The sequence below is a fragment of the Acipenser ruthenus genome, chromosome 16 (genome assembly GCF_902713425.1).
Source record: "Acipenser ruthenus chromosome 16, fAciRut3.2 maternal haplotype, whole genome shotgun sequence".
NCBI classification, from domain to species: domain Eukaryota; kingdom Metazoa; phylum Chordata; class Actinopteri; order Acipenseriformes; family Acipenseridae; genus Acipenser; species Acipenser ruthenus.
The window spans coordinates 12,910,848-12,923,352 of NC_081204.1; the positions used below are offsets into that span (position 1 = coordinate 12,910,848).

Sequence of the window (12,505 nt, forward strand, 5' to 3'; positions counted from 1 at the left end):
CATATTTGGTAGCAAACAAAAACATTATCAGAACAAATTGATATTATTACCATCGCTGGTCCTTTTTAAATCTCACTTGCTTATTGGGGAACTGTGGCAGGGCAAAAGCCTTGCTGGTATAAGGTGTGTGTCTGTGTGGGGAGAAACACATGGGAATGTGGCTGGAGCCGTAAATTGAATAAGTGATGATTATGCTTCAGTTACAGTTGTATAAAAAGGGTGCTCACAGGTGTTCATGTTAGAATTAATGTTGGTGTTAGAGGTGAAGGTGCTGTGCTGTGTGGTGCTGTGCTGTGTGGTGCTGTGCTGTGCGGTGCGGTGAGGTGCGGTGCGGTGCAGTGCAGTGCTGTGCTGTGTTATGCAAGTGAGTTTTTTTGTAGACCTTTTGTTTTGGTCCTTGTGCCGTTTGTTTTGTTAATATGTTTTGTTTGTTTAGTGTTTGTATTTGTAAATAAAATGTGCATTAGCACTTAAACCTGCAGCTTCTGTGTTCTGAGTCTCTCTCCCTGCCGATAACATCCTGGCCGTGACGCTACCCTGTCACATGATCTGCACTGGCTGATTAGTTCATAAGAAACGTATTGCATTTCTAATGTATAGTAACTGTGGGTGAGATGCAACGTTTATGTGTGTATGCCCTGTCTCTCTGTGTACAACTTTACCATTGGTCCTATCTTTGTTTTTAACTTTGATTTGAGACATAAATATTTTTTTCCAGTTAAAAGCTTTAAAAATATATACTAGTGCTTCCTGGTAATCACTTCCTGGAACCTTATCACTTCCTGTACCTTAAGTCACATGGTCTGCTGCTAGACCATTCAGCACAAGACGTTACATAATACCAGGAAGCAGCATTCACTTGATATTATATTAAAAATAACAGCACATCCTGAAGTATAAAGCACATACTGTTGTATTACTGAGGCTGGCTTTCTCCCTCACTGTTTTTACTCGGATCGCAGGCTGGTACTTACAGCAGACTGGTACACTCTTTAGTCCCATTGACCAGGACTCGTATCCTTGATCCCACATCCAGGTTCTTGCCACCGATGATCACCTTTGTTCCTCCAGCTTTGGGACCAAAGTTTGGCTCAATGGAAGTCACCTCTGGGTTCTAAAGGACAGACTGCAGATTAATACCAACATGCATTTAAAACCAGTTAAGCATCTAGAATACCTTCACAAATGTAGTATATTTTGTCCCGATTTGAACATGGTCTTCAACACCCACGTTCCTTCTGTCCAGTTGATATTTGATTTGACATCCGAATAATCTAAACCAGACAAACCTCAAATATCCAATGGCTCTTGATTTTTTTATTATGTTTAAACGATATTTGATATCTATTTAAAAAATGCTAAGGAGAAATTAAACCCAAATATTCAAAGAAATAAGTGAAAAAGGCAGACTGTGACGAGGAGAATCAGGTCGGTACAATCATAACACACTTATGATGTGACTTGCCTGGACGGGTTATTCAGCCATGTGAACATTGAAACTCAAAGAGATAATTGAGTTTCATTATGCAGTATGAAAATAGAAAAACTCCTTTGGTCTGATTTTTAGCCTTTCTCACAGATCCAGTAACCACTGGGTAATCATCACTGTATAATCCATGTGGGGACTGAAATGTGCCTTTTTGGACTGGAGCCCTTGGGAGTTCACTCTGTGGATCAGTGGCTCACACATGTGCCATTGTGCACCAGATCTTGTATTTATATAACTAAATTGCAGGATTTGTTAATTAAAATGATCCGGTACCAGCAAGCTGATCAAACAGGTTCCTGCTAGATCTACCATGAACAGGCTGCAGGTGGGTCTGTAGATGACTGTAGGTCTGTAGCCTACCTGCTGAAGGACATTAAGGCCACATTAGAGGGAAAACTCTTTACCAATAGAGAAGTATTAGCCTGTTTGCTCACATAGTTGGCGGCCCCCCTTAACAAGGTTGTGGAATTGTTTAGCAATGCTGAACAAAGCACCCTGCAAAAACCTTCACAGAGCTTTTTGCTGACAATTGCAAATAAGGAAGGCTGCTGGCTTCTGCAGCAGCAAGGCAGAAGGTTAAAAAACAAGCACTCTACTTTGGACTGAATTACCCTGGTCAGCACTAGGGAGATCCTGACAGTCTGAGCTGCTGCAGACAGTCAAAGCCAGTCTGGCCCTGGAAAAGCCTGGACTTGTTACCAATCTGGTACCTTTCACCAGCATGAGCTACACCTCTCCAACTCAACTGTGATTAACAGAAAGAAGGCTTTGGTGAAATGCAGGGTCTCCAAGGACAGGACACATCCTTGGGGGCAGTGAAGCTATTGTCTGCGTAGCAGTTCATGCACGGTTTCCCTTTATTGTGGCAGATGTTTCCTGAAGAGGAATAACTTTCGGGGGTTTGGGTATGGAGTTTCACAACATATTTCCTTTTGGACTCCAACCAGTCGTTTTATGAAATATGTTGGCTCTGCTTTGTTAACCTGCTGTTAAAGAGCTGTCTGAGATGTTTAGGAATATTACAGTTATGTAAAACATGGTCTGTTTTATCGTTGTACTGCAGTTTCATTTTAATTTTAAGTGGGTGGATATTCCTATGCTAAGGTTAGGCAGCAACAGCCTGAGCAGAATATGATTTTGCTAAAGATTTCTAGCACACTGGACACACAAACTCAGGCGCACTATTGGACTGTATATAATTCTCTAGGTCTAGATCAAGGAAGGGCATTTGGTGTCCTGGGTGGGGGGCCCGCCAGACCATTTTATATGGCCCACCAACAGTTAACAGATTATTTATTATGTCATGATATATTTTATTTTTCAAGCATAATTCTTATATGGTACTCCAAGTCTAAAGTGCCTTTTTCAATGTGGATGATTGATCCAGGGGCACTTATGGTTTTACACTGTTAATTCACAGTTACATGCTGTTTTGCATTATGTAGTCCAAAATACATGTATAGCTCACCAAAGGTTTTATGGCTTTTGTTGCCCATCCCTGATCTAGATAATAAAGCCTCATTGAAACACTCCTTAATAAAAATAACTCAAAGGGACAGATTTATTAAGGTCTTTAACCCAAAACGCATTTTAAGTAGCAAAACATACAGTACAACTCAAACGGTTAGTTCATAACAGGTAATGCAACAACATTCAAAAACAACCACAAGACTCACCAAGTAAGAAAATGTCTCCCTCGACTTCCCTTCTGTACCCACGATCACAGAAACCACATCAGAGAACATCGCTGGAGCTTTCTCGGTCTCACAGACAATTCTGCAGAGAAACAACAAGAAAACAAAACATGGTACATGTCATCCACAAGTATATCGCAGCCTTGTGGAATAGGGCAAAGCAGGAGCCTATATCCTAGCAGCAAACACTGCATTGGCCAAATGGTCAACAAGCTTTACTTACAGTGTACATAAACTAAGAGTAAAACCACATAATCTAGAACCCCCACAAGATGAATATCCTATTCAACTGTTTCATCACATATTATATTTATTCCAACAACAGAGATAATAATGTGGTCTAAAATGAAAGGGTCTGGTTTACAGGGAGAATGTACACAGTGACCACCACAACCAAGCTTCTGCCACCGTGCTGTTTGTAACAACCACATTTCTTTTTTAAAAGATCCCCAGGACAGTACCACATGCAAACAAAAACATCCTGCTCATTTTGGCGGACTTATCTGACTTCCAGCTGTCCCGGCAGCATTCACTTACACTTCTGAAACAATGTATCTGTCTTGGAGCGGCCTGCAGCCCACACCTCCGATGGAGACTGTGATGTCACTGAATCTGCGGCCCAGGTTCCTTCCTTGTATTGTGAGCAGGGTTCCCCCCTCCAATGGGCCACTCAGGGGCTCAATCTGGAAATAAACACACACAGGCACTGACAGGAAACCCGGCGAAAGAAGCAGGTCAGGGCAAAAACCAGCGTCAGAGCCCAGCTGCAGCAGCCATACGAGCAAAACTTTGTAGTTTCAGCTCCTACTTGTAACATGGAAAAGTAGATTACCATGACCTACATCCACTGTAGGTCCATGTGTGATGCACAGACTGTCGAATGAGCAGGCCGAAAGACAAGTTCCTCCATAATAATAATAATAATAATTTATTTCTTAGCAGACGCCCTTATCCAGGGCGACTTACAAGATATCACATTATTTTTACATACAATTACCCATTTATACAGTTGGGTTTTTACTGGAGCAATCTAGGTAAAGTACCTTGCTCAAGGGTACAACAGCAGTGTCCCCACTGGGGATTGAACCCATGACCCTCCGGTCAAGAGTCCAGAGCCCTAACCACTACTCCACACTGCTGCCATATATCCATATATCCCGGGTACACCCCACCCCTGTGTGTATTGTTATTTTGAATTGTATTTGTTGTATTATGATTTAGCGGCATTGTTTAGTGTGTAAAAACACAATGTTTTATTGTTCATTATTTTACAGCATGGATGGGGTTAAAATTCCCCGTCCATGCTAAAACTTGTGCAGAATGTGATCGCTTCCATATTGATTTATTTATACTAATCTGGAGACGGTCACATGTATATACTAACCTCGATCAGCTTTGGCTGATCGAGGTTAGTGTGTTCAGAGGCGGAACGAGAGACGTGAGTCGTGAGAGAAATCAAAGTGAACTAAAAGAGGCAATTGCTACCTGTGCTAGCTGTAGACGAGCACGATACTTGTTTGGTTCTGTGTCTGTTTGCCTGTTTGTTTTGGCCACTGTGTCGTTTGTTTTGTGAAGTGTTTTTTCTTGTTTAAACCTTTTAATAACCGGCGCAACAGCGCATTCACTCACAAAACTGTTGTCTGTCTACTTCCTGGCCTGATGTCACCACAAGCCACCCTGTTCACATATGACAAAGTGTAAAAGAGCACAGGCAAAGGTATGATAAATCAAACCACGGTACACTAGTATAACCATGGGAAGAGCATGGGAAAACTGCAAAATTACAGTGCAAGAGCAGTTAAAACTTATATTTACTGTATGTTTTACTGCTCTTAGTCAAACTCGCTCTTACTTATAATTTACTGTATTCTTTATTTTGCTCTTACTTGAATTTGATCTTATTGTACTTTCATAACTGCTCTTATCTATATTATGATATGCTGTAATGTGATATTTTATAATGTGATAACTTGTAATGTGATATTTTGTAATGCGATACTTTGTACTGTGATATTTTGTAACAATTGTAAGTCGCCCTGGATAAGGACGTCTGCTAAGAAATAATAATAATAAAGACTGACAGACTACAGTACTGGGTAGTGTATTCTAGGCCTGTTACTGCAGTTTATATATCGTTCCAATTAGTGCTTTATCTACAGGAAGTATTTATCACAGCTGATTAGGTTTCATTTTAACCATACTTCCCTTTGGGGCACTGCTGCCAACAAAGGTGTCAACAGCAAAAGCAATGTTGCCATGGAGGAGTTTATCTTTCAATCATATCGATGAAAGTGCCTGTTTCTGGGCCAAAATGTCACACTTTAGTGGGCGCAACCAACGTAAAGTAGAAATCAAGAGAGGTTATGCAGAGGTTGTATAATGCCCTGGAGACCACGTTCAGAATTCTGGGTTGAATTTTGGTAGACTAATCCTAGGGCTTAAAGGGTATGTCTTTTGATGGGAGGTTGAGGTAACTGAACCCATTTAGCCTAGAAAATAGAAGGGTTAGGAAAGACTTGATCAAGGTTTTTAAAATCAAATCCAGTGACTATTTCAGGCTTCATGACCAAATGACACTTTTGGAAGTTGAGATTTAGGACATAGGACAGGAGGCCCTTTTCAACAAAAATGTGGTGGGTGTCTGGAATGGGTTAATAATTGAGATCCTTCAAGAGCTGTCTGGAATGAATTTGATTTTAAGAGCAGGAAGATGGGCCAAATGTAATTAATGACACAAATAATTACATTGTAATTTTCAAATACCTGTAACAATTCTTTTTTTTTTTAATTGACATTTTCAACAGATCAAATAATTCAATCTACTAGAGAATATGAGGAGTCAATGATTACATACACTTTTCAAGAATGAGGAAACCAAAGACAGAATTCTAAGTGCTGAATCAGGGAAATTAGCTTGAAGCCCTAACCTTAACACAAACCACATCCATACCCCCACCTATATCTATATAGATATACATTTCCAAAAAAAAAAAACATTATCTATAGCCCTTATCATATTTCAACCTTATTCTTATGCCATAAACAGATCTCAGTAGTGGGGCAACAGAACAATTGTAAAGAAATAGCATGAAACTGTTTCATGTTGAGCTGCAGTGTATGCTGGCTTACCTTTCTTATTTCTGGAGCGGAGCAGGACTCCTGCACTGCCTTGCACTCGCTTCTCATCCTGCAGCTGTTCTCACACCAGACACAGCGGTGGCCCCGGTCCTCTCTCCCCCAGCACTGGGAGCAGTCTGTGCTGCCCGACATGCAGTTATACACCTCCACTGAACAACACAAGAGGCAAAAAGTCACTCTCTGTACTCTCCCACACAACACAGCACAGGAAGGAAAGCCTGTCTATGTTCAAAACAACACTGAGACATATCCATGAAACACAAATGAACCTAGCAGCTCCTTTTTGTGTACATTTAAAAGAAGATGGTATTTTCTGATGCTAAACAGTTAAACAAGACAGGTGATATCTCTTGTAGACAACTGTAACTTCCGTCTAGGAAACTCGGGTTTTTAAAGCGCACTTCAGTAACTACCAGATCATTTTTTGGGTGGCTTTCAGTTAAATCGATATTTGCCTGCATAAAAGATACAAACCTGTCATTGGTATAGGACTGTCAATGAATTTATCTGGGTGTTCTTTCAATCTCAGGTGGACCGGGATTTGCTGACTATTTTCAGTTGTATAGAGCTGCAGAAAAAAACAAAACAATTACATAAGAACATCCGAACATAAGAAAATGTACAAACGAGAAGAGGCCATGCGGCTCATGCAAGCTTGTCTGGTTCCTAGTAGCTGATTAATCTCAAAACTTTGTCAAGTTGGGTCTTAAAGGATCCAAGTGATTCTGCTTCAACAACATGACTAGATATCCCATTCCATACCCTCACCACTCTCTGTGTGAAGAAGTGTCTCCTTCCCTCTGTCCTATGTCAATCTCCACTTCATTTCTAACTGTGTCCTTTGGTCTTGGCTTCAGTGCTTAAAGTATTGCTTAGGGTTAACTATGTCAACTCCTTTTAAGATGTTAAAGACTTCAGTGATGACACCCCTAATTTTTCTTTGTTCTGAGTCAGTTGGGAGAAGTTTAGTCCATATATTCAGGGTAAAAAAAAAATAGACACACCTGCCAGTTGATACAGTATGGGTGTGAGGCATATATAGAGATATTTCAAATGGTTTCTCTAAACCCTACAGTTAAGTAAAGAACACTTTAACATATGGTCAGAGTTCGGCTCTCTGTTACTTTTAGCAAAAGACTATATATAAAGATATTAATATGCAAGGCTATTTGCAAAGACTTTATATTAAACAGCCGTGTCTATCAAGTAAACATGTGTTTGAAGACAAACATTGGAAGTATTACAGATTTCTCACAGCATGTTTGTTTGAATTTCCATGTTTATACTTGTATAAAGGAAGCCAGAAGTTGCCCAGATGTAAGTTAGGAAACACAGCACGGTGTATTCAAATGATCTAAAGAGTCAGATCTTCAAGTAATTGCAGCTAACAAGTTTCTCCACGATGCACATCCATGCCTTACATTGGTCTCAAACATGCACTTATGAAAGAAATACATGTTTTAACAAACATGTATTTTCAATTAAAACATGAAATCTGGTAATGCACTAGGTTAAACAAATCTCTGTTTGCTGGCCATGCTTCCTGGGTTACTGCACCAGGAGGGTAGAATTGTTCCCACCCCTTCACTGTTAATAATAACCAATCAGCTGGGTCTGCTTTCCGACACTTCCTGTGCTTCTTTTATTTCGGAGTATGTTCCAAAGCCTTCCTTTATCCAACCAATCACAGCCTGAACTAGACTCTAAAACTCTTACTTCTCTGCATGTATACAGAAGTGTACGAGGGACATGCGTCTCCGCTGTGCATTACGCAGGGGATAAGGAGATAGTAGGAAAAATGAAAACAGGGAAGCCGATGCAACACGTAAAGAGTAAAGAGTTTATTTAGCATGGCAGGATTCCTTTATGTTTAGTCAGCATATCTGGCTGCAGATACAAAACCACAACAACACGATAAGTTCTGATTCATTTCTGTGGGAATGGATATTTTGACTCAATTGGACAGATGTGAATCTCAATTGTTGGAATAATATACTCACTTTTACACTGTGGCAGATAACGGTGATTGGGTCAGCCCAGCTTACTTCAGAAAACTGATCACTTCCAAAGCAACATTGTAGACCTGTACCCTAGCAAAAAAATAAAAAGAGCTACATTATCAGCCAGTGTTTTAAGTTGCAGGAAATCGCCTATATTTGTACATTTATTGGTGCTGTAATTTTACAGTTTAAGTTTTTTTTCGATTGAGTGTCCCTTACCATGTTGTTTACCAGGCACTGTAGTGTACTACCCTTTGCTATGCATTTACCAGAGTAAACTTAGGGAAATCTGATAAGCCTCAAATATAACAATTACATTTTTTCATTTTTTTTTTACAGAGCATAAGCATGTGATTTACCCTTATTTTTGGAAAGAAGAAAAACACACGTTCATTTTGCAAGACTAGAACTAAGCAACTGGCTTGTCTGTCGGCTTTGTAGCATCATGTGGAGTTTTCTTATTGCTTAAATAGTTGTTTAAAAAGTATGGAGTAAATATGGTCATGATCTCTTCTAATATCACAATTTTTCCATGCACCTTGATTTGCAACCAATCTACTGTATGCCTTTGACCAAAATTGTATTGTGTGTATGCAGATGAATAAATATGTTGATACTCTACCTACAAATAACTAGACAGCGTCACTTAAAGGGGTGTCAACACTCAACTAGAGAGCCTGCTCGTATGTTATAGATTATGGGAGTGAGAAGAAACTGCGGGTTTTGCTATTGCCTGCACAGCTTTATAGGTTTTTGACAGATGTGAAACTTTTGACTCAAGATAGGAAACCATGATGAGTTCCATCCCACAGCACAGTAGAAGCTGTAGAAACGGATCCTGTGCTAGTCCTGCTTGCAGGGTGAATTACAATGTAAATAATTGTGCAGTTATAAAAGATTTTGGTGGCACATTTTCTTATTTTGAGGACCTAGATCTATAACTCTGGCAAGAGAAATTAAGACGTTCAGTGGAGCAGTTTACACTTTAGTTAGTTGGGAAAGAATGTGCTATGTAGTGCAGGTCTGTTGAGTTGAGAGCTGTGTTGTACAGTACCTGCAAGGTCTCTGTGTTGGCCAGTGAGAAGATGATATCTTGAGTGGTGCCACTTGCTATTGGATCCAGAGTAGCAGGTATGAGTTTTGGACAGGATGCAGAATCCTGTTCGGGGAAAAAAGAGACTAGTTCACTTGTGTTTTTAATTTTAAAAATGTATGTTTTTATGCAGTATTAGTAATATAATTAATTAAATCACGAGGGATTGTAAATATGTCAGATGCGTTGCAGTCTTATTGCAAAGTTGTGTCCGAAATACATTCTTATTTCTTCAATAAAACACACAGGCCCGGCTATCAGTATGCCTCCAACCAGGGACCAGCATGTATTTAAAAACAAAGAGAGAATCACCTTGGAATCACGCTGTGTTTCCAAAAAAGCTCCTAGGTTGAAATAGTGTCAGTGGCTCAGAAGCTAGCACGTGTGTCACTGAACCACTAAGCTTTGTCTAAAACTTTCTCTTCAGAAAATGTGTTTGTGGGCTGACCAAAGCCATGTGAAGACATAAATGTATTGTGAATATCCATAAACTCAGTTGACTTCAGTCAAGAAGCAGCATTAGGGAACTATCACTCTACTTTATAACAATGTCTTACCTCAAGCAAGTCCTTAGAGTCCAAATTACTAGAGACACAGGCATAGGTCTTCACATTCCAGTAACATTTCCACTTTGTATTCAGACAGCTAGTACATCTGAAACACCAGAAAAGCCTTTATTACCAACAGACTTGCACAGAGATTTGTAACTTATGGTAAAGCAGCTTTCTGCAGTGGCAATACAGAAGCTGGTTACTGACTACTAAATGAATATCTCCTACTGCACAGACAAGTCACTAGTGACTAGCAATTGCAAAGGTTTGCCATTTTCTTTTTGGTGTGAAGTCAAAGCAATGGATAAAATGCCAGTAAAAATGGTAAGTACAGAGACAAATATTTCATGAAGCCACCACCTAGGAGTACAAGTACAGCAGTCTCCTTGGCTTCTCTTAAAGGATGAAATTAACATATACTTGTCCGTACCCGTTATAACCATTCACATGCTCATACTGTTTTACTGCAGTACAGAGATTTTATTTTCATCGCTCACTTGGCTAAACCAACTAGTTTCATATAAGAACATAAGGAAAATTACAAACTAATCTAATCACGTCCGGTTCCTGCTAGCTCAGGGGTCCCCAGACTTTCTTGGCTCAAGGCCCCCATGACATTAGCCATCCTGTCTACGAACCCCCACCCAATGAATCCATACAAATGGAGTACCTTACTTTCATTGTAAACAACATTCTACCTTTCTCTTAAAAATAAAGATTGAATTCACAGCTGCTTTGCTGTAAAAGGACGTTTCAACTTGGAACGTTTGAGGCACTCAAGACAGCAATTTCAAGCAGATCAAACACTTCGTTTAATCAAGGCCATCTTTCTTTGTAGCGCAAGCAAATCCAAACTGGATATACTGAGTGTTTTTTAAAACATGATTTCATGATTTCGGCTTTCATTATGTTCAGTGTCATTTCTCAGACATTTGAAAAACTGCTCCTAATTACTGTACTCAGTTGTACACTGACTGCCAATGCAACATAAACCTGCATGTAAAGATAAGCCCAAGCAAAACAAATTGCATGTGTTATGGTCCCCGGCCCCCAGTTTGGGAGCCCCTGTATTAGCTGATTGATCTCAAAGCTTTATCAAATTGGGTCAACGGATCCAGACAATATACATAGTGCCCTTCTCACAAATTCAACCTGAAACAGGCCTTGTATCAAAACTTTTTAAATGTTTTCCATTTGACTAGACAGTGATCCATAAAGCGTTGTTGTATTTTTTTGTAAAGAGACTGTTAAAAAAAATGTCACAGGATGTTCTGTATAGTTTTTTTTTTTTTTTTCGAAAACCTTTACCATCTTCACACATTGTACTTTTATAATGCCAGTTATAAAAAAAGTTTAAAAAGTGTAAAACAAAAACATCCGGTTTTCAAACACGTATAACAAGCTCATTTGCATCAGCAGTTAAGAGTTTTAAACTTGACTTTGTTGAAAAGAGTCAGAATCCATGACTGCAGGTCATCACACAACACTGACCCTTACACAAACAGCAGCACACAACCACAGATACACAGTTATAGAGGAGGAGGAGTAAGACATTGAAATACTGCCGATAATCGAGTGTCATCGTCCTCATTTGAAGACAGGCTACTTTGTCATTTCTGCATTTTTAACTGGCACCTACCCTTTGTTTTTATTTTCTCTTTAACTATATTGTTATGATAACTTACTCTAATTTTGTTAACCGTAAAAGTTAAGTCTAAATGTAACGTATCAAATAATATTGATATAGCTTATGCTCTGACAGTTGTCTATACAGAATGAGCAATACATTACAATACACTACCTGTGCATTGCTTAGTAGCTTTAAACTTACCACACACTAACTTTTATGAATACAGACCCAAGTAGACTTTTGATATTTTAGCAAGAATGCAGTCTCAGAAACAAACTGAAGCAGGGGACACAGTGGAGAGATTAGAAGCAGACTTTCCAGATGTAAAGGGGTTACGTGGGCAGCCTCTGTGCAGACTGGTACAAGTTCTTCTTGCAGATTTATTTGTAGCTGACATATTTAGTTTCCTTTTCCTGCTTTAATTCCAACAATCACAGGTTAACACTGACATGTAAGCGATTTTATTTTCACACCTTTGCACAAGCGACAGCTGATGGAAGGGGAAGACACATTTGCACAGTTATATAAAAAAAGGAAATAAAACACAGTAATAAAATACAGTACCTCATCTTTTTCAAAGTACATCTGATTTTCACATTGAATAGCAGCCTATCTGAATCTCATTGGGGGTGTTTGCAGCAATTTTATTATCACACTTCTAATCAGAGATGTTGCCACTGATGTGTAAAATGAGGCCCAATGTAGCACAGAGACTTCAGCTATCAGCGTGAGACAAATATGTTAAGCATTGCTGCTGAGTATGTATCTGGCCTGTGGTTACTTTCCAAGTTTTCAGATTGCCATAGAAACATCTATATTGTATTGGGCACAGTCTGTAAACCCATGTAAATCAATACAGAAATATTTTTTGAAGAATGCAACAGTAAAAAAAAGTTGGGATACCAAAGCA

The 12,505-nt window shown here is 39.3% G+C and overlaps 1 protein-coding gene across 2 annotated transcripts in view; it reads right to left on the reverse strand.

Moving 5' to 3' along the window:
* The window catches only part of LOC117412298 (plexin-D1-like), a 50,017-nt gene that overhangs the window by 28,258 nt on the left and 9,254 nt on the right, over nt 1–12,505 (reverse strand). For both annotated transcript variants that reach the window (XM_058988853.1, XM_058988852.1), the window contains exons 8-15: nt 9,972–10,068; nt 9,376–9,480; nt 8,322–8,411; nt 6,796–6,889; nt 6,313–6,470; nt 3,721–3,866; nt 3,166–3,265; nt 975–1,114 (exon numbers count right to left, since the gene is read on the reverse strand). In XM_058988853.1, coding sequence (XP_058844836.1) covers nt 975–1,114; nt 3,166–3,265; nt 3,721–3,866; nt 6,313–6,470; nt 6,796–6,889; nt 8,322–8,411; nt 9,376–9,480; nt 9,972–10,068 — 930 coding nt within the window. The remainder of the gene's footprint in view (nt 1–974; nt 1,115–3,165; nt 3,266–3,720; nt 3,867–6,312; nt 6,471–6,795; nt 6,890–8,321; nt 8,412–9,375; nt 9,481–9,971; nt 10,069–12,505) is intronic.